This window comes from Vicia villosa, linkage group LG1 (genome assembly GCF_029867415.1).
Source record: "Vicia villosa cultivar HV-30 ecotype Madison, WI linkage group LG1, Vvil1.0, whole genome shotgun sequence".
Classification (NCBI taxonomy): domain Eukaryota; kingdom Viridiplantae; phylum Streptophyta; class Magnoliopsida; order Fabales; family Fabaceae; genus Vicia; species Vicia villosa.
Window position 1 is genome coordinate 13044651 of NC_081180.1, and position 25616 is coordinate 13070266.

General features: G+C 32.9%; 2 protein-coding genes across 2 annotated transcripts; one reads left to right on the forward strand and one right to left on the reverse strand.

The window, feature by feature from the left end:
- Nucleotides 1–238: 238 nt before the first annotated feature.
- Nucleotides 239–7721, forward strand: LOC131628798 (mannosyl-oligosaccharide 1,2-alpha-mannosidase MNS1-like). The gene is made up of 15 exons (XM_058899617.1): nt 239–706; nt 787–834; nt 920–1174; nt 1935–2047; nt 2130–2195; nt 2349–2520; nt 3178–3267; nt 3498–3622; nt 4615–4680; nt 5158–5266; nt 5349–5447; nt 6494–6574; nt 6653–6823; nt 7073–7361; nt 7455–7721. The coding sequence occupies exons 1-14, from the start codon at nt 554–556 to the stop codon at nt 7316–7318; spliced, it is 1794 nt and encodes a 597-aa protein (XP_058755600.1). The 5' UTR covers nt 239–553; the 3' UTR covers nt 7319–7361; nt 7455–7721.
- A 3456-nt stretch (nt 7722–11177) lies between these two features.
- On the reverse strand, nt 11178–15584 carry LOC131601241 (pescadillo homolog). The gene is made up of 13 exons (XM_058873017.1): nt 15363–15584; nt 15186–15271; nt 14860–15108; nt 14644–14769; nt 14379–14463; nt 14192–14302; nt 13839–13932; nt 13435–13733; nt 12441–12548; nt 12245–12366; nt 11835–12054; nt 11525–11743; nt 11178–11399 (listed from the first exon to the last, which is right to left on the reverse strand). Exons 1-13 carry the CDS (start codon nt 15384–15386, stop codon nt 11331–11333), a joined length of 1812 nt encoding a protein of 603 aa, XP_058729000.1. The 5' UTR covers nt 15387–15584; the 3' UTR covers nt 11178–11330.
- Nucleotides 15585–25616: the final 10032 nt, after the last annotated feature.

Sequence of the window (25616 nt, forward strand, 5' to 3'; positions counted from 1 at the left end):
GAGCTTGCAACATTCATGGTTAACATGAAGGGAAAAAAATTGATAGAAAAAGAAATGAAAAACTAAAAAGATAACAAGGTGGATGAGATGAGTTAATCGAGTGGAGGCTTGATCACATGTCAATGATACCATGTTAGCTAAGCTAAGCATGAACAGTGTAGCTTCTAAGTTTAACTTCTGAACTCCAACTTCTAAGTGCATCTTTTGACTTAGAGCTTCACTTGTTCATCTTTTACTATATTTTCACCAATCTCTTTATTAGTTTCAACAATTTATTTAATAATATTTCTTTCTCTCACTTTCTTTTCTAAACAAGAACAAAATAATAGGGGAATAATTTTCACCGCACAACACGTGTAACAACCACAATCTTCACCTTCCTCTCTCGTTCATCCATTCCTTCCAAAATCGTGGAACGCAGAATCAAAGGAAACTCCGATTTTTATTCTCCACATTTCTCACATTCAACAATTTTACACTTTTGCATCGATCTATGATTATACACTTCTCAAACAAAAATTCCAATTCCACATTCTAATTCATCACCACCGTAATGGCGAGGAAAACATATTCGTCATCCACATTGCGTTACGTTCAACCTCGTTATTACCTAAAAAGACCTAAACGATTCGCACTCATCATTCTCCTTATCGTCTCTCTTGTATGGTTTGTTTATGATCGTCAATTGCTCAACAGAGAACACCAGGTATCGCTATTCCTCAATTTCATTTGTCATAGAATTAGAAAGTTTTCATTTTTAAGCTGATCGGTGTGATTTTGTTTCAGGAGGATATTTTGAGATTAAAGCAAGAGGTTACACACTTGCAAAAAACAGTAAGATCTGTTAAATTACGAAAATTTATTAAATTTGACTTTTTTTGTGTATCTGGCTTGATTTGGTTTATATTTGAAATGGCAGCTGGAAGATATAAAGGGTAATATGAATGACTCAGGAGGAGGAGAAAGTGTTCAAAATGATGAGAGTATACAGAATGATGAGAGTATACAAAATGATGAAAGTATCAGTAAATTCAACAAGGGTGTTTCGGTTGAGGTTGATGATAATGATGATGATGATCCTATTAGTTTGCAACGAAGAGAGAAAGTTAAAGAAGCTATGCTTCATGCATGGTCGTCTTATGAAAAGTTTGCGTGGGGAAAGGATGAACTTAAGGTTTTTTTACATAACTTTATGTTTTGTTTATTTAATGATTAATGGTATTTAAGATCATTTCATCATACATATCATACAAGTTAGGAAATGTTAATAGCATTTGTTAAATCAGTTGTGACTCACATAGCACCAACACCTCTAAAAAAAGTTGTGTCTATGTTCTTGTCCGAAACTGGACCGACACTTGTGATTACGTTTAATTATTCATTTTTTCAAATTATTAACGGTGTTGAGTGTTGACACGTCAACGTTAGTATCGTGTTTCCAATGTCCTGCATGATATTTCTATGTAAATAGATATTACTTGATGGAGTATACTAACTTTATTACTAGCTGAGTTAATTCGTGATTCTTATTTAGATTATGTGGTTAGGAGAGTAGATTAAATGGAAAAAAGTCAAACAACTAGAGGAAGGGGGAGATCTAGAAAGACTATAAGAGAAGTTGTTAAGAAAGATCTCGAGATTAATGGTTTGGATAGAAGCATGGTCGTGGATAGAACATTAGAGTGAAAGTTGATCCATGTATCCGACCCGCTTAGTGAGATAAGACTTGGTTGTGGTTGTTGTTGTTGGTGCAGCATGGAGCATATGTTGTTTATTTTTAAATCTAGCATTTTCTTTTAAGAAATAATCCATAGTAGGAAATGATGTTTCCCCTTGTAAATGTTTTGCTATATTCTTCCATATTTTGACTGTTCAATTCACCCCTTGATAAAATCTGAATTTTGCACCTAATTAGCTTGCTATTCCTCTCACAGCCACAATCAATGAATGGTGTTGATAGTTTTGGCGGTCTAGGGGCAACTTTAGTAGATTCTCTTGACACATTATTTATAATGGGCCTTGATACCCAATTCAAAAGAGCTAGAGAGTGAGTTCTTCTTCTTCATAGTTCCGGTTTCTATATCGTAGTTTGGTTACATCTAAAGCATCTAATGTAATAAATATTTCAGGTGGATTGCAAAATCATTGTATTTCAACAAGAATATTGAAGTTAGTGTGTTTGAGACAACCATAAGGTTGAATTAGAAGGTTCAATCTTATATTTATTGAAGTTATTTCTCAACAACCTGATAGTTGCTGTAACTTTGTTAATTGGAGCATATGTTGCTTATGCTTTGTAGTCCATTTTCACTCATCTGTCAATTATTTTGGTTATATTCAATATTCAGAGTTTTGGGTGGGCTTCTAAGTGCTTACGATCTCTCTGGCGATGAAGTCTTCCTAGAAAAGGCTAGAGATATTGCAGACAAGCTGCTGCCTGCTTGGAATACACCTTCAGGAATCCCTTATAACAGAATTAACTTGGCCTATGGCAATACAAATAACCCTAGGTGGACGCGGGTATGTGTGGGCTTTACGATGTATTGTTACTTTTACAGTTATTTCCTTTATTTGTACAATTGTATCTCCTTGATTCTAGAAGATGAGTTATTTCCTTATATTTCCCCTCTTAATTCTAGAATAGTAATCAACAAGATATACATACTATTAAGAAACACGATATCCATGGAAACAAAGAGAAAAACGACTTAATTTGTATATAATTGATGAAGATGAAATTGATATAAAATGAAAAGTGTTCTTACATGAGGTGATTACATCCTATATATAAGGAACCACCTACCAACAAGCTACTCACTAAGTACCAATTACTAATATCTCTAATACCCTCCAGCAAGCTGAAACTCCATAGATTAGTCGACAATACCCAAGTCCCTATCATACTAATCTTATTAACTTAACATCCACTATTTCTGTTGACTTTGTAGCCTGTCTACTTTCTACGTTTTGTTGCACAATTTTATCTGATTTTTATTTAATTCAAAAAAATTAATGAACCTTATTTTCAACTATTCACATTTTTTTTTTTTTGACAATAACTATTTGCATCTGTTTATTATTCGAAATGCTTTCTAGGAATTGTCTGTAAGGAAGCTAGGAATATTTTCTTAGCTATTGTGTGTTTTATGTTCTGAATACTTTGTTCTCCGATACTAGGGAAACAGTATTCTTGCAGATTCTGGTTCAGAGCAGCTTGAATTTATTGCTCTCTCTCAAAGGACAAACGATCCCAAGTACCAGGAAACGGTAATATTTTGCCCTTTCTTATGGGTTTCCAAAATGTTTATATTCTTTTGGGAATCATTAGTTTCAACATTGTGAATCTCTTCTTTTTAGGTGAACTGAGCATACATAATCTTGTTTTTGAATTTTTCTCACCCCAAGTGTTACTGATTTTGATAATGTTGCGACTGTGAAAGCGGGTTGAAGTTTATTCCTTATGTCAATTTTGAGGTATTTGCCTTCTGATATTTCAGGCTGAGAAGGTCATCAAAGAGCTTCGTAGAAGTTTTCCTGAGGATGGGTTGCTTCCCATATATCTTAATCCATTAACTGGAACTAAATCATCTGGAGCAATTACATTTGGTGCTATGGGTGATAGGTGATAAAACTGATAACATCTTATATTACTCTCATTTCATGACCTTATCTTATAGTCGTTGGCCAATTTTGTTAAGGTTGCTAGCTATATCTTCAAAGAAAATTTAGCTGCAACTTTAAGCCATATTTTGTTTAACTTAATAACAAGCCTTATGGAATTTGCAAGATAGAGATGAATTGTCGACCATCTATGATGAATGGAACTGTGCGATTATAAACTGAATTTGATATAGAACTTCATCATCTTTTTTTTTTTTTGAAATCTTGGTATCCGGCCTTGCGACCGACTAATCCAAGTCAGTTGCCCATACTCGTACTTATGACTTATGATTACCGGAAATATGACGTACATGTAATTCTTCCAATATGCGCAACTTCTATCAGTGAAAGTGAGAGCTCTATACACTTGATTCAGATCAATTTGCACCATATTCAATAACTTTTGAGGTTTGTTAAACCTTATCAAAAGACCAATTCTTGATGTAAATTGTTGGTTGAAAAAAATCCCCTTTGATTCATACGTTATGATATTCAATGTCTTGAAGAAAATCCCCTTTGATTATTTAAAAAAATAAAGTTACTTCTGGAAGTTTAAATTGTGAAAATCTTTTTGAAAAACGTTTAAGCAATTGAAATTTCTTGAGGGATGATTTTTTGAATAAACTGGAGTTATGTTGGTGTTTAGCGTTTACAATAGCTCAGTGTTCTTTAATATGTTGACATGTACTTTAGTGATGATGATTCTTCTGTGAATAGAGATGTTTCCATGCATGCATATGTTGAAAGTTTCCATAAATGCATATTTTACAGTCACATTTTTTTAGGAAACAGATGGCCAACTAATAGCATAATTCATTATTCAACTCAACTAATTGTTGTCTTCTGTTGAATGGTACTAACAGTGCGACAATATGTTGAAAGTAAATATAAACTAGCTTCACTAGATTTTAGTCGCTTCTAATAACTAATAGGGTGCCGATGACTATGTTGCAGCTTCTACGAGTATCTGCTCAAGGCATGGATACAAGGAAACAAGACTGAAACGGTACAGTTTTACAGGTAACAAACTTGAAATGTCTACTTTCCTTTGGAAATTGCATATTTTGTTGTTTCTGCATGGTAAAAAGTTATTGATCCAGCTATCCGGCCTCTCGTCAATGCATCTGACTCTGCCTCTCACTAATGCACCATTGACGTATTTTTTTGCCATAAATTTATGGTAGAAGCCAAAGTATATAGGGTCTTCCCTTGAACCCAATGTAGTGAATTTGCAACTATTTTTATAATTATCAGAATTTAATTCTTCAATTTTCTGAGCTCTTCACTGTATGCTCTACAAAACAAACGACATTTGACTAAGATTTCTTCACTGTCTGTTATACTCTCACTGCATGTATTATCTGTTTAGTCCAAATACGACAATCATCTGGCCCACCTTTTTTTTGTCCTTTACTCTGTTATAGAAATTTCAACTTAAAAAATAAGCCTACATTTGGATCCCAGTATATTTATATGTGCGAGAAAATGCCTATCCAGGGAAATGTGGGAGAGATCAATGAAAGGTCTGCAAAGCTTGATTAAGAAGTCAACACCGTCATCTTTTGTGTATATATCTGAAAAGCTTGGAAATGCACTCTTGGACAAGGTGTTACTTGGAATGGACATTTATTTAATTTAGATGGACATGTTCTGGAAAAAATTGTTTCATCTTTTTGTCACTTTTTCAGATGGATGAATTAGCATGTTTTGTTCCTGGAATGCTGGCTTTGGGATCTTCTGGCTACGGCCCTGGAGAAGGCGGAAAAATTATGTCTCTGGCAGAGGAGGTAATACTCAAGTATTTGTGAAATTCGTCATCATAAATTTTTTTTCTATAAAGCTTCAAGCAGTTCAAATTGTTCATGCCGTGGTAATCTTTTTGTACACGGGAAAGAAAAGAATAAAATATGCATATACATAAATAAGAAGCTTTTGGAAGAGAAAATACCTCCTGAAAGGTGTTGTAACTCCCGAGTTTTTCCCAGTTACATAGCATTGTTGTTGAAGAATTCCAAATGATCAATTCTCTTAAAAACTTAAACCGTCCAGGGGAAAATTTATATTTCTAACAACAATTGCTGAGTTAATTAATCATAATATACACTGCTCTTAATATTTTATCCGTAATTTATTGTTGATTGCTGGCTTATCCAGTAAGCTACCTGAAACTTGCCTCAATTTACATGTAGTTCTGGATATTTTTAATGCCAAGGTGCTTTTGCTTGCTACGTATGTTTTGTTTAGACTTTGTTACACTCTCATTTTATTAAGATCAACACAATTTTTTCTCAATAATTGCTTGCTTGAATTTAATCCCCACCTTATTCTTGCCTTTTTCCCTAGGAATTGGAACCATCATTCGGATTTCCAAACAGAATAAAGAACTAAATTGCATCCAGAAGAAATACCCTAACTTCTCTATCTGAACATACTACAAAGCATCCTAAGTCTAGATATAATTGAACATTTATTAGTTAATTTTTTCCAAGGAAGAAATTTTTTTAGTGACAACGGTTAATTTGTGCTAGAAATTTATTGAGTGCTAATTTATCCATGTTACTTTTGCCATTTACCCAAGCAATTGGAACCATCATTCGGATTTCAAAACAAAATAAAGAATAGATTGCATCCAGAAGCTAGACTGTAATTTTTTTATCTGGCCATACTGCAAAGCATTAGAGGTTTTAGATTTACTAGAACATTTGTTAGTTAGTTTTTACTTACGAGGAATAGTTTTTTGTGCCAAGTGCTGATTTGTGCCAGAAATTTGTTGGTTTCGATTGCCATTTTTTCTTTGAACCTCTACTGAATCCTATTGCATCTAATTGTGCAGCTTGCATGGACCTGCTACAATTTTTACGAGTCTACGCCAACTAAATTAGCTGGGGAGAACTATTACTTTCGCAGTGGAGAGGTTTGGATCTTTCGTTTTCACATTGTTTGTTCTTCAAATCCCCTTAGATGTTATGTGCTAAGGTAAAGATAATTGTAGGATATGAATGTTGGTACCTCATGGAATATCCAAAGACCTGAAACAATTGAGTCGCTGTTCTACCTCTGGCGTTTCACTAAAAACAAAACATACCAAGAATGGGGTTGGAATATTTTCCAAGCATTTGAAAACAACTCTCGCACTGAGGCAGGATATGTTGGACTCAAAGATGTAAGAAACTCTTAAAGCCCTTCACTTTTTCTCCAAAATGTTTTTCTTTCTTATTCATGTTTTGTTCCTACAAAAATTGGTTGCATGAGATGATCAAGTAATGTATGTTCTATTGAGAACATATTTGGTTCACAGATTCCTTTTTCTTTCTTTATGAAGAAGATTTTCATATGCTTTATAAAATATTATGGTTTTCTTTTTCTAACTTGTACACCAAGGAACATAACTAAGCCATGGTTGAACACCCAGGTGACTACAGGTGACAAAGATAATATGATGCAGAGCTTCTTCCTTGCAGAAACCCTCAAGTACCTCTATCTTTTGTTTTCACCTCCTTCAGTTATCTCTCTCGACGAATGGGTGTTCAACACCGAGGCACACCCTATACGAATTGTGACTAGAAATGCTCATCAAGAAGAACAGAATACGGACCAACAGGAAAAAATTCCTCATCACTTGCATGGCAGGAAAGAAGGTCGAATTGATTACAAGTAGTTACGGGTTGTTGCTCTATGATTGTAATAAGCAAACCCCGGAGGTATGTGTGACTTCCTTACTCTCAAATATCCAGGACAGGAGTTGCCACGGTCTTGCATTAGGGTGACCCACCATTTCTTATTGATGCTTGCAGAGGGGCAACTTATTCTGCTCTATCAACATACAGTTGGTTTGTCTGTCACCTCCAATCCGAAGTTTTGCTGTAAAGAATGCTTAGAAGATTTTTACTTTGCTGTAGTAGTAGGATTACTAGGATAAATGTAGGTGTAAATGCCTATGTAGATACTGAAACCTCTCTACTTATTATTTTGATTGTTTTTGGCATATGTAAATTCTTGTATATCAATTCACTGACCATCAGTTTTGAAACTTTTTTATTCTCTGGTTCTTCCAGATCAAAGATTAGGCGAGCTTGAGTTTCTGTATTAGAACCTCCTGATATCAATGTTCTAGAAAAGTAACTTAAGATTGTTGAGTAGTACTGCCCATGAAAATGATAATTCTTGCTACTTCAGTTGATTCTTTGACCATGCTGCCTGCAAATATGGTTCCTGATGCTTGTTCTTGATTTTCGCCTTAGTGCTTTACCCCAACAATTTAGGGTGATTTTGACCATTTGAGTAAACAATTTCAATGAAGCACGGACAAAGAATATTCGCAGATCAAAGCATATCTCACCCTAAATTGTTGGGGTAAAGCACTAAGGCCAAAATCATTTTATCTTGAGATTCCCTTCGGCATCCACAAGTACATTCTCAACAGATAAATGTAACTTAAAATTGTCAAATAATTCCTCTCCAGTCACATACTCAAGTACCATGCAAATTTTTGTTTTTACTGACCAAGACCTATATGTAAAATGTCATCATAATCATAATAATACATAATGAGAAACATCAATTATAGAAATGAATCATGTAAATTGTAGTGCAAGTTGATATAGATAAACTCTGTGGTGTGTACCAGACAAGTGCAATAGTATATGACCACATGAGACCTGAACTCTTTTTACTATAGCCCTTTTGCAAAGAATCAAATAGCACGGCATCTGGTAGTGGTACATGACCACAGGAGACCATTCTGTCGTAAGTGGCCTCCTCCAACTTCCCCGAAATTTTAAGAACCTGTTTATTAACGTAAAAAAATTAATTTTGTCAGGGACAAAACTTTCAATCAAAGCTGGGGAAAACAGAAACACTGACCATTTTTGAATGAACATAGATGACAAGGTCGTATTGTTTTGTCTTTCTCAGGTTGTCTATGAGAATGTTTTATTGACTTAGTCAGGTAGCTCAATGTTTTTATAAACCAGACCGGCTGGTTCAATTGGTTGGTTGGAAAACAAAGCCAGTTCTGATTTGGACAGTCTAATTGAATCATTGAAACCAAAATTCCGATTTGATCGGACTAAATCGAGCCGTTAACAAAACCGGAATCAGATTTCAAAATTCATAAACTCTTGTAAATCTTAAATAAAAGTGTACCATTGAGTTAAAGCGTACCCTTAGTCCTATTGCAACTGCTTCTTTCTGATTCACTTGTTAACAACACTAGTAACATCTTGACTAAACGTGTGTTTGGATTGACGCTAGACAAAATTGATTTTGATAAATTTGAGTTTGGTAGAATTGATTTTAACAGAATTTAGCATAGTTAATTTATATTTGAATACATTTATGCCAAATGAGTTGAACAACAAATTTAAATGTAAAAATCATGTCTAGATTTAGAAGCTACAAATTATAATTTAAAGTAGAATCAACTCTAAATGTGAAATCAATTTTATTTTAGAAGAATCAAACTCCTCAAAATCACTCAAGAATCAATTCTACACATTTAGAATTATTTTTGGCTCTTCCAAAAGCCAAACCAAACATACTATAAGAAAACTACCTCATTTCTAGAGTCAAGTCTTCTCTTCTTCCCTCTACTGCTCGTCGATTAGACTAAGTTAACTTTCTCTTGGAAAGGCAGGAGCCTGGATCTCAGAAGAACGAGCTCTTAAATTCTGATATTTTTGCTTATTCTACCAAAGAAAACAATGGTAGACGCTCCTTTAGCCATCAATCCATAACGAGACTTAGGTGATCTTATATCTCTTATAAAGAGGCCGAGAAAGAGCTACTTTGAGTGTGAACTCCAATATCCGCACTAGAATCTACTTTCAACTTTTAACACTTGTCGAGCAGTCCAGAAATAGGCCATTAACAGAACCAAGACTAACCCTTTATGAAAAAGTGAGCAAGATCCCTCCATTAGAAGGAAATAGGAGAACGAGAACAATTGACTATCGCTCTTGCATTCTAGTATGAGTTTCCTTTGGCATAACTTTCATTTAGATAGAAATCCTTTCTTTCTATTCGTAGAGAATCCATCCTCAAACTAGAGTTCAACTTCGTCGTCTGATCTTAAGATGTTAGGTTTTTTTTAAATTCAGAAAAGCATGAAAAAAGAGAAAAGGTAGTCATAAAACACAAGGTAGCATTTCACCAGCAACAATTGTCACTAAATATGGTAGATCCCTAGCTAAGGGAGATTTTCTCTTTTCACGATGCATTGCACGACTAAGCCCCTTAAGCACTTTTAGCAAATGATTTACTTTTAAAGAGGGTGTGTTATAGGATAATGGAAGAGCTATCGATAGTTATTGTGTACTTGTTTTATCTTCTTATTAGGTTTTTTCGTCCAGAATTCAACTTTCTTGAATGAGTTAAAGGAGCAACCAGAATGGGAAGAACATCATTTTCCAACTCTTAGAAAGAAATTAACCTTAAAATTAGAGTCAGAGTTTTGTAAAAACTATTCTAAATCAGATTAAAAAACCCGCTACCTATTACAGTTGTATAGGCTGCAGGTAACACATTTTGCCCACATAACTACAATATGATTAACAATTGAATTGAACTTGAACCTGTGAATAGATAGAACGTTTTAATAGAATATATTGAAGAAAGGAATCCACTTTCAACTCTTTCATTTTATTTAATAGAATAGAATGGTAACCAGACTAGACTTATTCTGCTCTAGATCCTATTCAGCAAAAAGTCTTGCATCTAGAGCAGAAAGAGATATGTAGAATTTAGGCGTTATATGACAACTCTTTCAATTTGTGTTTGCATAGGTTAGTTGCGACATTCAAAACAGTTTCTACTGAATTGTATCAAACTTGTTCTTATGTTTAGAAAACATGTTAGTTGTGACTTGTGACATTCAAAATAATTAAAACCAAACCAAACATTAAACCAGTGTAAGTATGAGATTTAAGGTTTTAAAATTTGACAAATTCGGTAATAATAAAATACTAAAATTTAATTAATTTTTTATATCTTACACAAATAAAATATAATACTATTAAACTAAAATATATAATACTTAATATTATAATAATTCAAACTCAATTTTACTTTAATTTTAACAAAAAATATATAATATATTGAATTGAATAGGTGAAATTAGAGTTGCTTATGGGTCTCAATTTATAAAATAGATTTTTCTATATTCAGGTTTTTTAAAATGTATCGTTTCTATACAAACTTTATAGTCCCACATAGTTGATAAAATGTTAAATGAACCGGATATGTGCGCGGTTTCCAATTGAACCGGTTAAACCGACAGATTCGGTCCAGTTTAGATCACATAGGTGACATTCAAAAACAGTTTATGCTGATAAAACTATTTATCAGCAGCCAACTAGAAAATTACATAAAAGCTTAAATATATCTTGTGAGATTCACAACTTCGGGATGTCAAATAAAAAAAAATAATTCTTCCGCACCCTGGTAAATTTAAGCTTCTGAATGCAAAAATGTGAATGCTCATAACAATCCTACACTTATCAAGATGTGACAAACCTGAGAACTCAAAAAAAAGATCAAAATTTACTTTGGCCTTGTGTGTCTATTACAAACTGAAAGAACAATGACTATAATAAGTTATAGTTGCAAACAACAAAAGAAAACAGAATGATATGTCAAAATTTGCAGGAATCCTTAAGATTGCAGAATCCTTTTCAACTCCTTTGATTCTGAGCCCGTCGAGTAATAACATCATATTTAGCTTGCTTGCGTTCATTAGATATCTGAATGACAGATTTCAACAACAAAAATTATGAACATCAGAACCAACAGAAAATAACTACAAATAATTCAAAAAAAAAAGTCATGCGCAGTCATAGACAGGATAAAAGGGATAAAAAGAACGTACCCGCATGGCTTCCAACAGCTTCCTCTTTTTACGTGACAACAAAATGTTACTCATGTCAGCATCATTATCAACATTTGCTTGACCATTATTAGTTGATTCACCAGTCTGAATCAATCCGGCCGATGTTTCTTCTCTAGCTGTAGAACCTGCTGAAGTATATGTGGCACCTTGAAGTTCTTTCTTCAAATCCTCCTGGTATCGCAGCTCATGATTCATCATCTGCAACATAACCGTTGAAATAATTACTTATAGAATGATCCCATCCATTCTTCATACAATCATATTATGGATAGTAAGTAGTTTGCCATACCTTCTGCTTTTCCTTAGCCGCATGATTAGCTGCTGCTCTATCAATGACACCGTCAGCCAGAAGGTTTTGAGGATCTTCCAAATCTTTTTCAAGGCCAAGAAGTGGGAGGACTTCCTTTCTGGCAGCAGCTTGCAGGTGTTTAATAGTCTTTGCATACTCCGGAACATATGCTCCTTCTTCATCATAGTCAACAAAAGGAGACAAATGTGGTGGAGGAATCCTGTTGATAAAAGAGACATCTTAAGTTTATAAATAAAATTTTCAAAGTATGAATTTCTAGGTTTCAACTTATTCATCAACTTCATTCATATCGTAGATACTTGTAAACCACCAAATTCAACACTAAATGAGTTATATTATAGAATATAGAAGAGAGTCCATTCTCTTAACAGAAAAGAATTAGAAATTACCTGCCGACAAGATAGTTTTCAGTTGGCAGAATTATTCTAGCATTCACACAGTCAAATACCCATTGTGGTTGAACATATTCTCTTGAAAGGAACCTGTGTCCTTGAGCTTCCCTATCAACGATCTACAGAAATGAAAGCAATAGCTTAGCAAACATTAAAGCAAGTTCATATAACTTAAGTCGCCTAAATCACAAACCTGATGAGTAATGCCCTGGTCAGATTCCACAAAAGGAGCCCCTTCACCCTCCCATGAAACTATACCACCAAAAGCAGGAATAACAAAAAGCAATGATTCCCTTGGTACCTGAATAATCATACCACAGCAGTACAAGCAATGTCAAAACATATGCGCAACCATTTGAGTAATTCCAAAAATAGGCCAATTTTTTAATATATCTTCATCGGTAATGGTACCTACATATAGCGGCTTGTTATAAGCCTCTGCAAAGTCTTACTCCGGCATATAACTTACCAATGAAACTACACAAATAAGAAATGAAAAACAAGACCTTGCTTTGGACCAAATTTTGTTGTAATAGTTGAAGTGTTTGACCCAACCTTGATTGGCAACTTAAGGAGATTAGATTCATTACCATCTTTAAGAGATTCTGGTAGGTTTGGGAAAGTTTACAAGAGAAATCGTAGGACTGCTAATAAATAGAATGATTGTTAGGAATATCAGTATGCACAGTTTTGGGTACTGAATCCTAGGAGAGAAAGGCCTCTCGAAGTGCCTCAGTCCTTTTTTTTCCTTTTCTTTCTTTTGCTGCTATTTCAGTGCCTGCTGTACTACATTAGATCCCATATGAACTCTAGTGTGTTTTGCTGAATAATCACATATTCTATTTTCATCCATCTGTGTACTGTTATTTTATACTGTTAATACTAGATTGAACCTATCAGATTCATTACCGGTTATCAAATAGTACTTGCAAAAATTAAAAAAAGGTAGCTCTTAAGTTCTAATACAAACACATTAATTTATAACTAAAAAATATGTAAACCAATCAACTATCTCATCAAGCAGTTATTTTTATAAATGTCTGTGCTTCTAAGTATAATCCTGTAAGAGATGATGCCTGTTTTTAACATCACTAACCCATGCATGAATTCATTTTACAATATCGTAAACCATACATTGAAAAAATTAACACAAACTCTAACTCAACAAATGCTATATAAGGTCATACCTCTCTGCTCAAGAAGATTTTGACATTTTGAAAGAGATTTTTGCATTGTCCTGTCTCTTCATCATATTCCTCTTCATCTTCTCCGGCAGCTTTCTCAACAAGGTGCATTAGTGCACCAGGTTCATTAGAAGGCAGTTGATGCTGAAGTTGAGCAAGTCTTAGTTCAGAATCTTCATTTTGGGTCTCTGCCCCAATTGGCTTGGACTCCAGTTGTTCAGATTCAACTGATTGAGAAACTTCAGAATTCAGTATGGCAGGTCTGGGGTTGGCATTGGCATATCGTGACAGTGCATATAGATCTTCAAAATTTGAAGTAAAAAAATTGATTAGCACATATGTTAAATCTCTACAAGACTGTTTAATTCAAGTTTCTATAGTTTGATACAATTTAGAGAAAACAGTACCTGCTGCCAAAGCCTCCAAGCGAGGATCAAGTATTGGAGGATACTTCAATTTTATGGAATGGTAGAGATGGAAATTGATAAAACCAAGAAGAGGCTGCACCAATTTTTTATATAGATTTAAGTTAGAAGTTGTTCATACCAATCGGTATATGGATGTCCACAGAAATTGTATAACTAAATTTGGTTTAAACGTGAATCACATGATGATCCTAACACAACAGAACTTATTAAAATTATGTGTTTCCATGAATTAGATTTATAGCCCTATTACTTCGGATGAAATGTATACCAATGAGTAAACAAAAAATGAACATACTTATTTTAAATATGAAATTAAACTAACCTCAACTAACCTCATATATTTGTAGAAAGTTTAGCATAGTAGGAATGTCAACATCATTAGACACAACCTGCTGTAGTGAATGAGGAGTTAACCATGTTATTGTCTGGCCCTCAACTTCCGCCTGCACAAACAACATAATAAGTACATAAAATACATAATTATGATCAATTAACATAACAAACGGCCATGATTGGTACCTGGTAGTATATGCCTTTAACAGACACAAATGTTTTTCTCAATTTGTGAGTACGGGATACGAATGCTTGCCATTCATGTGCCAATCTAAATAATAGGGGCAGACAATATATAAATGAGATGATATTATTACAGCATAAAAAGTTGTAGTTTTAATAACATAAATTATATTCCTCCGGTCTTACTTTCAAAGTAAAGATTGAGGACCAAAGACCTAAATTCTTTAAAACATGTTAATCTAAAGCTATTATAATTCCATGTTCATACCTTCGACATTTGTGGACCCGCCCCACGTCAATTTTTTGGCTCTCGGTCGCAGGTAAAGCTGCAAAAAGATGTACCATTGTAAGGCAGTCATCCAATTCTCCAAGTGCGTCCACGAATCTTGGATACCTATAATTCAAAGAATGATAAAAAAAATGATTGGATTTTCATCACCAGCTACAAGTCAGACATTAATTGAGACAAAAAAATCAAACAAACCTCTGTCGAATTATCCTATCTATTTTGGGTTTGGGTGTTCTCTCCCGTAGCCGGTTTGCACGTTCAACGTTTTTCTTTGCCTCTGCTTTCTTAATTTTCCTTTCATGTACTCTTATTGCTCTATGTATTTCCAGCAAAGGCTCGTGATGTAGAAAGCTAATATCTTTCACATGGTAGTAAGTCTTATCATTTCCTTTGAACTTTTTCTTAGGTTCCCGTGGAGTAACACCTTTCAAAATGCACAATTTCCTAAAATTTAAAAAAGCCAAAATAAGAATCAAATTTTCACAATTAACCTATTCAAAGTGATTCTCAGAATACAAAACCTGAAAAGGGGTAAACTGATTTGAAGTTGCTTGAGTGCCTGTGTCCTGGTGAGAAATTTGGCAGCATTTCCCTCCTTTTTCTTCCCCTGTCATACAAAAATAAAACCATGAGAATGAGATTTTCCATGAAATTGAGAAAGGCGTGAGTACTTGGATAAAAAGACGTGCAATACTCACGGCGGGTCTGTAGTGCTTCACCATTGGTGCTGCTGACGGCAGCGACTCGCGAATCACAACAAGACGGTATCAGCGGGTAAGTGGGTTTCGTTATTTTGGTTTTGTGGAGGACGACGTCGTCTCGCAGTAACACGGCGATGGCAGAGTATGCAGATAGGTTAATGTTTGTTCGAGACTTGAGAGGAATTGAAGTCGGTGGAATAGGGTTTAGGGTTTAGAAAGTTTTCCGCTATATTTTTTTAAGAAAGTTTTTCATCCAACCATATGCATTTCTTACACACCATGCAAAATTTCAATTTTGTCCCTAATTTTTTTAGATGTACATTTGGAAGTATTTCATATTTTTTAAAAACTAATGTATATGAAAAAAAAATACACATAAAAATCAATTGAAAGAAATTTTCGTAGATGCATCTACGGAAAAGCTTAGCGCCACATTGTTCCGTATATCACATATATTCACAAAACACACAATTAATTAATTAATTACTATATTATATAATAATAAATGAAAACAAATAACTCATAAATAAAATTGGGGTGTTACAAGTCATGTGGTTATCCAAAAGAGCAATGTAAGAGACATTTCCCACTCTTGTTAGAGGAAGATACGAGGAACTTTTATCCTGTTGATTGAAATGAATTCAAGGGCGAATTATATTTAAGGGGAGGAGGATGTAATACCAAACCTTCTAACACCGATAATTATCATCTAATGGTTAACGGTAACATAATTACAGGTGTGGGAATGGCTAAAATATCATTTTTCCACCTTCTAATGAGTGGACTTAGGAGTTGTTTGGGTTGCATGATCTCATTCATTCTCATTTGGAAAAAACATATCTTTGAGTAGTAGAGAGGGACATGTGAAACAAGGAAAAGTGAGGAAGATCAACTCCAACTTCAAGTGTTCCACTTTGTATGCATCAAGAACTCGTCAAAGACTGATACTTCTCATCACCTCCTTTTGTTTCAGCATTGTTGAAGTTGTATAGGGCAAGCAACAAAATATTTAGAAATATTTATCCCAGAATTATCGTGTCCACAAAGATGGTTGTTAGAATGTCTTTCAACGGTTTCTATGTTTTCGAGCTTGGTTGGAATGGGTTGAAAGTAAAAGTGGAAAATAAACATGTGAACAGAAAATGAATACATTCTTTAGAAAGAAATAACTTATCAAGCATGCAAATATATTCACTCGTCTCAAACTTAAACCTATCGATCAGTTGCACTCAATCTATAATACTCTTTATTACCATCACATATCTCTCACATCACTGTTCATCTCTGAAGCACCAACGAGATAAATCACAACCAAGGTTATCTCTAACGTAAAGTATGAAGAAATAGAGGAAGTATGAAGAAAAAATAAAAGGGAGAAGAGAAGACCGAAGTGAGAGAGAGAAAGATGAAGATGAAGGTGAAGAAAGGAGGAGAGAAGTAGGTAGCCGAAAAATGAAACAGTTTTGTGATTAACAAGTAACGAACTGTTTTTAAAATTGGAAGACAAACGTTTAAGTAACTATGCGTTGAAAAGAGGGGGCGACTTGAAACGAAATCCAATTTCAATATACAGACATGAAACGACTCACAAAAGTTTTTCATTGGGCAGTTATGAAAATGAAGAACAGTAAAATGCAAAGAAATCCAGATTTTGAAGACTGCCACATGGAATTTTGTGGGAAGACCATGCTGATGTGGCAGGCCGTGCTTTCAGGAAACATTAAACTTTTCTTATATGATAGATTATTCGTCTTGAAAATATTATTTTCTCACGTGTCTTGATTTTATTTGCTAACTTTGAAGCAACAAAAGATAAAAATTTACATGTGACCATAGATATTTCACTTCTTCTAATCCACTATCTCTGTAATTCAACTTCTTCAACAATATTTTTTTATAATTTGTTAATTCTTTGTCATGTTTCTCAAACCATATATAATCATCATGCAACTGCTATTTTATGAATCATGCTTTTATTATTGTTGAAATTGATAGTTGTTTTGTTGGAGCTTGTTTAAAATCTCACATTAATTAGGTTTTTGAGTTGTTTGGTGTAAAAATATGTGAGGGCAAGCTAACCTTTAGAACTAGATTTTGAGGTTGAGATCCAAGCATATTTAACCACTATTATTAATGTGTCTTGTTTTATTGTTTCTTTTATTTCATTCATAATTTTATTATTATGTTAATATTATCTATATTATTCTTGTAAAGTATGGTTTGAAAAATTGCAAAATATATATTTTAAAATAAAATTGTTGTTGAAGAAGTTAGGCTACTAATGAGGGTGAGATTAAAAATAAATGGAAGTATCTATTATCAAAGAAAGTATTAAAGTTAATAGAAATATTTAAAATATGTCAATATATATATTTTTATGTTGGTTGCGTTTATAAAAAACAATTATTAATAATTTGATAGTTTGTATTTTCAATATAGTAATAAAAATAAAATAAAAATATAAACATCTAAACATAATAAAATATAAAGGTTTAAACATAACAAAATAAATAAATAAATAAAATGCTAAAGTAATAGACTTCTTATTATTGGTGTAGAAAAAAAACTTTCTCTCATTCGAAGTAAAATTTTGCTTTCTCTAAATTCATTTTTAAAAATTAGCTATTGACTTTCAAGCATCATAAAATATGAAAATTTCTCACCCCACCCCATAGCATTTAGGCGCACCACCGAATTGACAAATTTGCCTTCGTATTTTTGTAGATGGATCTCCCGAAGTATCCTATTTTTTTTAAAAAAAAATTGGTTTTTTCGAAAAATGCATCTAAGGAACCCTTAAAACATAGTGAAACGTGGATTTTCCCAATTAATTGGGAAAATCATAATGTTCCGTATATACATCTATGCAAAGGTTTGATATGTTTGAAAATAGAGTGTTCCGTTGATGCATCTACGAAATTTGAGATTTAATTGAAAAATTAATTTGGGATTTTCCCAATTAATTAATTTGTAACTTAATTTGGGATTTTTCCAATTAATTGGGAAAATCTCAACTTTCCACTATGTTTTAACGCAGAGACATCATCAAACTTAATTAATTTGGAATTTTCTCAATTAATTGGAAAAATCTCCAATTAAATTATAAATTAATTGAGAAAATCCCAAATTTTCAATTAATTAGGAAAAATCTTATTAATTGGTTGGATAGGGTTTAACAATAGATTGTTCTGTAGATGCATCTATGAAACTTGAGATTATTTTCTCAATTAATTCCTTTCCTAGATGCATGGAATCAATTTTTTTCAAAATATAGGATGCTTGCTTCCGTGGATGCATCTATGGAAGAAATTAATTTTTTTTTTCAAAATATAGGATGCTTCCCGATACGCATATACGAAAGAAATTCATGTGGTGTGTAAGAGATCCATGGAGTATATTGAGAAACTTTCTAAAATATTATTATTATTATTATTATTATTATTTGAAAATTTTGGGTTATATGAGATGAAGAATTAGAAGATAAATTCTTGTTATTGATTTAAAAAGAGTTTTAAATTAATTTTATTATCTTAAATTGTAAATTATTGTATTAATAATGGTAAATTTTATCATTTATTTTAATTTCAAATTTCTATTTCTTCTTTACTTCAATTATTTTCAATTGGTAAAGTAAAATATAATACAATAAATCGTCTATTTACCTTATTTACTATTTTATATTAATTTAATTTTAAATAATGAAATCACACTATTAAACATCAAAATAATTATCTTATATTTTAAGTTATAAGACAACTAATATTAAAAATAATCATATTAGTATATTCTACTCATGTCTCTGAATGATAATATTTTATAATAATAATAATAATAATAATAATAATAATAATAATAATAATAATAATAATAATAATAAAATAAATATATTTATATTATTTCACAAACAACATTAATTATTCAAAATTCTACTGTTAATAATTATTACTAGTAATGATAATAATAATAATAATAATAAGTATAACTTATATTTTTTATATAATTTTTTTTGAGTTTTTATAATATTTATTTTTTAATAGTATTTATGTTGCTGATAGACATTAACAAAATTAAGAATATTTTCATGTAATATTAGTATATTCTAATTATGTCACTTAACGATAATATTTAATAATAATAAAATAAAATAAAAATATTTATATTATGTCACAAACAACATTAATATTCAAAAATATATTGTTAATAATTATTACTAGTAATGATAATAATAATAATAATAATAATAATAATAATAATAATAATAATAATAATAATAATAATAATAATAATAAGTATAACTTATATTTTTTATATAATTTTTTTTTAGTTTTTATAATATTTATTTTTTTAGTAATATTTATGTTGTCGATAGACATTAACAAAATTAAGAATATTTTTAAATAAATGTACCGATAAACTATTATTTTATTATAATTTTGTATTAATAATATTTGTATTTAAGACACATATGAAATTCACACGTATGAACCGACTAATAATATATATATATATATATATATATATATATATATATATATATATATATATATATATATATATATATATATATATATATATATATATATATATATATATATATATATATATATATATATATAACTTATTTTAAATATTTAAACATGGAAATAAAGAAGATATAACTATATGTTGTACTTACAAAGTTTCCTTTGGTTCCTGATTAAAGCTATGTTGTTTTGGAATTCAACAAATGCAGCCATATTGTCGTTGAATTTAATTCAGATATCATATCGCAATAATCCCTGTCTTTCTTTATGAGTCTCTAAGACTTTCTTTATGAGTCTCTAAGACACCGACACCATAACCACATGTTAGAGTTATAAACAAAATGAAGAATAAAAAAATCTTTAACGCAAAAAAATATATATTGTGATAATATTATTGTAGGAAACACACATTAAAAAACATGTAGTAACCCTCCTAAAACCCAAAACAAGAAATAATCAAAACCAACAACAAAAAGTGAGAGAATGTCTTTAGGCATTGTCAAGGTCAGTCTAGTTTCTTAATAATAAAAAAATAAATATATAAATTAGTTTTGAAATATCATGTGTAATTTTATTTTTTGTTCGATTTTATGATCCTTCATTTTACATATTTATTTTTGTTTTTTAATTACATATATAATATTTTATTATTTAAATAAGTTTTTGGTTGATTCTCTAAAGGTGCCTAAAATTAGAGCGGTCAAATGGACTGGCCTGGCCGACTCTGCTTCGGTGCAAAGAGTTAAAACATAAAAATTGGCTGAAGTCGGTCGGTCCGATTATTTCACGAATTTCCCAAAATAAGCCCGACCTGATTTTTAAAGGACTATGTGACCCGATGGATCTAATCCAACCTATAAAAAACACAAGTTTGGTGGACTAGACTAAAAAGATAAGGTTGTGTTTTTTTAAATGTTTTTTTTGTAGCCCAACCCATTCTAAAATAGAGGGATGCTCATTCCATCCTTATATGAGCATACCAGACCCTTGAAAATCCGATTTTGCCCTTCAAGCGTTCGAAAATACATCTCCGGATGCATCCAAAACTACGCCAGTCACTCTAGTTTTGAATAAAGAAAGTCCGAAGATGTATCTACGTATTGTATTTTGGTGTACCCGAAGATGCATCTCTGGATTACCTCATGCACTCGTTTAAGTTGTTTTGTTACTCACACAACTAATTTTGAAAATGATTTAGTGGAAGATTGATAAAACACCTCCTTATATGAGCTTTCTTTTCATGCTTAAGCAAGCTTCCATTGCAAAAAAAAACCCTTGAAAAAACTTTCTCATTCTCAGTCATCCTTACACCACTAAAGAATCTTTCTTGTAGTTCATCACTTCAAAGGGAGCAAAACAAGATGGAATTGTAGGTAAAAATTATTATTTTCATCCCTCATTGCTTGCATTAATATAGTAATATAGCGTATAAGCTGAAAAATGATTGTCAAGTCCGGAGATGCATCTGTGGAATACTTTATTGGTGGTTCGGAATTGTATATACGGTAGGCAAGGCACCGGGTCGGGGGCGGTCATTATCTCTCCAAAACCCAAACCCGAATTCTCAAACAATTCATGTTCCATGCCCTAAACACAAACCGGGATGGAGAATTAAAACTCAAAACCAACTTAAATGGGTTCGGGTATCCCTGCATGCCACCATCCATTTATTGATATCAATTTTTTTTTAATAAAAATACTTATTTTTTTGAAAATTAAATTAAATTATAAATAATAAAATAAAACAGTTTAAAAAAATTCCATACATACATTTCTAATAATTTAAAGGGTTAATACCTATTTACCCCCTGTCATATGAGACCTTTTCGATAAACCCCTCCGTAAAAAAAAGTCACATGGATTACCCCAAAATTTGGAAAAAGTCACCCAACCTTTGATAGGCCAAGTCACTCAAAATGCTGATGTGACAATGTTTTTCTGATTTTTCCATTATTTTTAAATTCCACATGTGTTTAGTCAATTTTTCTTGGACAATTTTACCCTCACGTTAAAAATAAAACCTATTCCCAAAAAACTAATCACTTACCTTTCCTTCCCCATCAATGTTAAACCTAATCCCTAAAACTATCTAACCCAATTTTTTAATAATTCATGTTCAAATATCATTTATGGTATGATACTAGTACTCAAAAATCACGTTCATTGATTCGTTTACTCTCTTCTATTTTCAAGATAACAGGTTGCGTCTTGTTGGAGCGAAAAAGACAAAAAGGTATGGTTTTCAGTAACTTTAGTGATTCAGATGCTTGAAATCTGTAAAATTTACCTGGTTCCACCTTGAATTTGTTTTGTTGCGATTATTAATTCATGGGTTATTGTGTCTTTGCAGAAAATGGGGTTACTCTGTGTTGTCTTACACCATGGGGGAAATTTTGTGCATGATGAACACGTGTTTTACAGGGGAGGGAGTGAAACCATCGTGGAAGGGAAAGACTCTGATATGTGGAGTTACTTTGAGGCAATGAGCTTGGTGAAAGACTGGGGGTATGAAGGTGAAGGATAGAAAAACACTAAGAAAGGGGGGGGGGGGGGGTTGAATAAGTGTAGCTTTAAAAACTCTTAAGATAAAAACAATTTGCACAATGATTTTTATCCTGGTTCGTTGTTAACTAAACTACTCCAGTCCACCCCCTTGGAGTGATTTACCTCACATGAGGATTTAATCCACTAATCAACCTTGATTACAATGGTTTTCCACTTAGATACCTTCTTAGTCTTATAGAGTATTCTAATCACAACTTGATCACTCTAGGAAATCAATGCTTAGATACCTTCTAAGACTTTTAGAGAATCCGATCACAAGTTGATCTTCTCTAGTTCCTTTACAAATGAATGTAAACAAATTCTTATAAGAGTATTAAAATGCTTCTTAATAAGCTATAATCACAACTGTGGTATTTCTCTTAAGTTCTAAGCTTAATCTTACTAAGATATTACAAAAGTAATGTGAGGTTGAAGATGAAGTTTGAGAGCTTTTCAAATTGACAGCGTTTCTGTATTTGCGTGAAAGTGTTGTGTTCAGCTTCTCATCAGAACTTCTATTTATAGGCGTTTTGAGAAGATGACTGTTGGGAGCATTTAATACGTTGCGTGATCCGTACAACATTGCATTTAATGTTTCACTCTTTTGTCAAACACCTCAAGCCTTGCTTTTCTTGCTTTAACTGACTTTGCCTTTAATAGCTTCTAACGTTCCTTTTGTCAGTCAGCATAGCCTGCCATCTTTTGTTACAATATTTTTGATTATCTAATTATTGAATTTATCCTGTAATTATGTTAGGTTTAATTAGTTTTTATGTGTACTCATTCTATTTGTTTCTTTGTCTATAATCCTATATTATAGATAGGAGTGTTTGCTTGTACTTCAGTGATATTTCAAATACACAAATATATTCATATTTTCCTTTAACTAAAAATGGTTATAAGAACATGATATAGTCTGAATTTTTAAATTTACATATTTGTGGTTGGAGTTGGCCATTTCTGTCTTGATATGTTCTGTTTATTTCAATTCAGTTTGAAGTATATTGTAGATGTTTGTAGATAATTGTGAATGATTATCAGTGGTCACGTGTTAAGTTATTCATATGTTTTCTAGTCAGACTGTTTTTGCGATGATTCCTAGTGCAAGACATTGTATATAAACTTTGTTGTTTTTTCTTTGACAAAAGACATTTACAGCATAAAATTTTGTGCTTGCTGTTTGCCGTCTACGATGATTAAATTTGTGAAGAAATTGTAGTCGAAGTTATCGGAGATTTGAAAGGCTTACTCATCGTTGGATTTTAGTAAGAAGGTTATGTAAAAATGAGGTCCAGGGAGAAGAATTGAATTTATTTGTCTGGTGTTATGGATTTTAAAAGAGGGGTTAATGGAAGAAGGTTAGACTTTTGGGAAGGGTTGAAAGTGAGAGTGAAACAAGGGATTGGGAACTGATTCGAGCATTGAGAAGTGAAGTACTTATGTGGAAAATTTTTATGGGTCTAAGAACATTGAATTTCTTGAGAATTTTTTTTTGATGGGAAAACAAGCTTTCATTAAGAAGAAGAAACTGGAAATGCAGTACCATTGGAGTCCACAAGGGGAAAACCTCCAATCTAGGTTTTAGAGCCATACAATTTACCAAGTTTCACAAGGTTATGAGCATCTAAGGCTATGTTTGGATATCATAAAATCAACGGAGCGGAATGGAGTGGAGCGGAGTGGGATGGAGCGTAGTGGAACGGAGCTGAACGAAAATACCATTCCATTGTTTGGAAATTTTAGGACGGAACAAGATAAGTTGTTCATTCCACCCAAATTGGAGGGTAAGAAAAATGGTGGTAAGTAATGGAATGGAATGGAATCCATACCACTCTATTCCGCTCCGTTCCATCCGTTTTTAAATTATCCAAACAATGGAATACCATTTTATTCCATCCCATCCCATTCCGCTCCGCTCCATCCGGTTCCATCAATCCAAACAAAGCCTAAAGTTAACTCCCTACTCAAAAACATAACAGAACCTAAACTGAAATTACTTAAAAGCCAACGACAATCCGCCGTAATGGGCTCAAGAACCGCGTCACATACACCACCATTGATACAATCAACCACAAATTTGGCATCAGATTGGATAAGAATTTTGTCCAATTTAAGCGCTACAACAATGCAAAGACACCATCGAATAGCCAACAACTCCGCCATGTCCGGGGCCACCGAGATAACTCCCTCTTGCTGGCAGCCAAAATAATATCTGCCTGTTGATTACAAAAGACACAACCATACGAAACCAAACCATCATGGAAAACTCCCGCGTCGACCTGTATCAAATTCAACTCAGCTGGCAGTAGAACATCACTATTGGGCTTAGGCTGATCGAGTTTTTCTCCCCCTCTGGATTCCTGCAATTGAACTCTTCCACACTGAACATTACACCTTCATTATACTCACTGGAGAGACGGATTTTTGTTGATACAGACGCTGATTTTGGGCAATCCAAATGTTATGGAGGGAAACACACATCAATTATATTCAAAGCACATCTCCACTATTCATCACCTCCAAGAGCCAGGAGGAAATATCAACATCACAAGGCAAGCGACAATTCAAAATAGATAAGAAAAGAACCTGCTTTGTGAAAGGGCATTCCATGAACAAATGGTGGGCTGACTCAGAAGCTGCATAACACATAGAGCAGGAAACATCAAGAGCAATTCCTTTTTTCTGCAAGTTGTCTTTGGTTGGAAAGATAGTTTTGGCAAGTCTCCTCACAAAGTTGCGAACTCTCGGAAGGATAGGAGCATGCCAAATTGATTTTCACACTTTTTGGTATGGGATCACCGATGATCCAGGAAGACTTGCAAATTTTTTATTCATGCAACAGTGATAAGCAGAGCGAACCGAATAGTTTACGTCCTTCTCGTGGTACCAAATTAATTTTTCCTGCGAATTTCTGAGAGGGACAGGGATGCTAACTATTTTCTTAGCCACAACAGGATCAAAGGCAACAGTTATTGTTTTCCTTTTCCAAGAACCAAGGTCCTTATCAATCAAATCGCAAACTTTTGTATCCGAGCCAATACCTCTTGCATCCCCCACAACTTTGAAACCAGAACTATTAGGAATCCATCTATCAGTAAGGACTTTTGTGGACTCACCATTTCTAACTTCCCCAACCATAACATCTACCAATTGCCTCTTCCCAATCTCAAGTTCCAATTTCTTC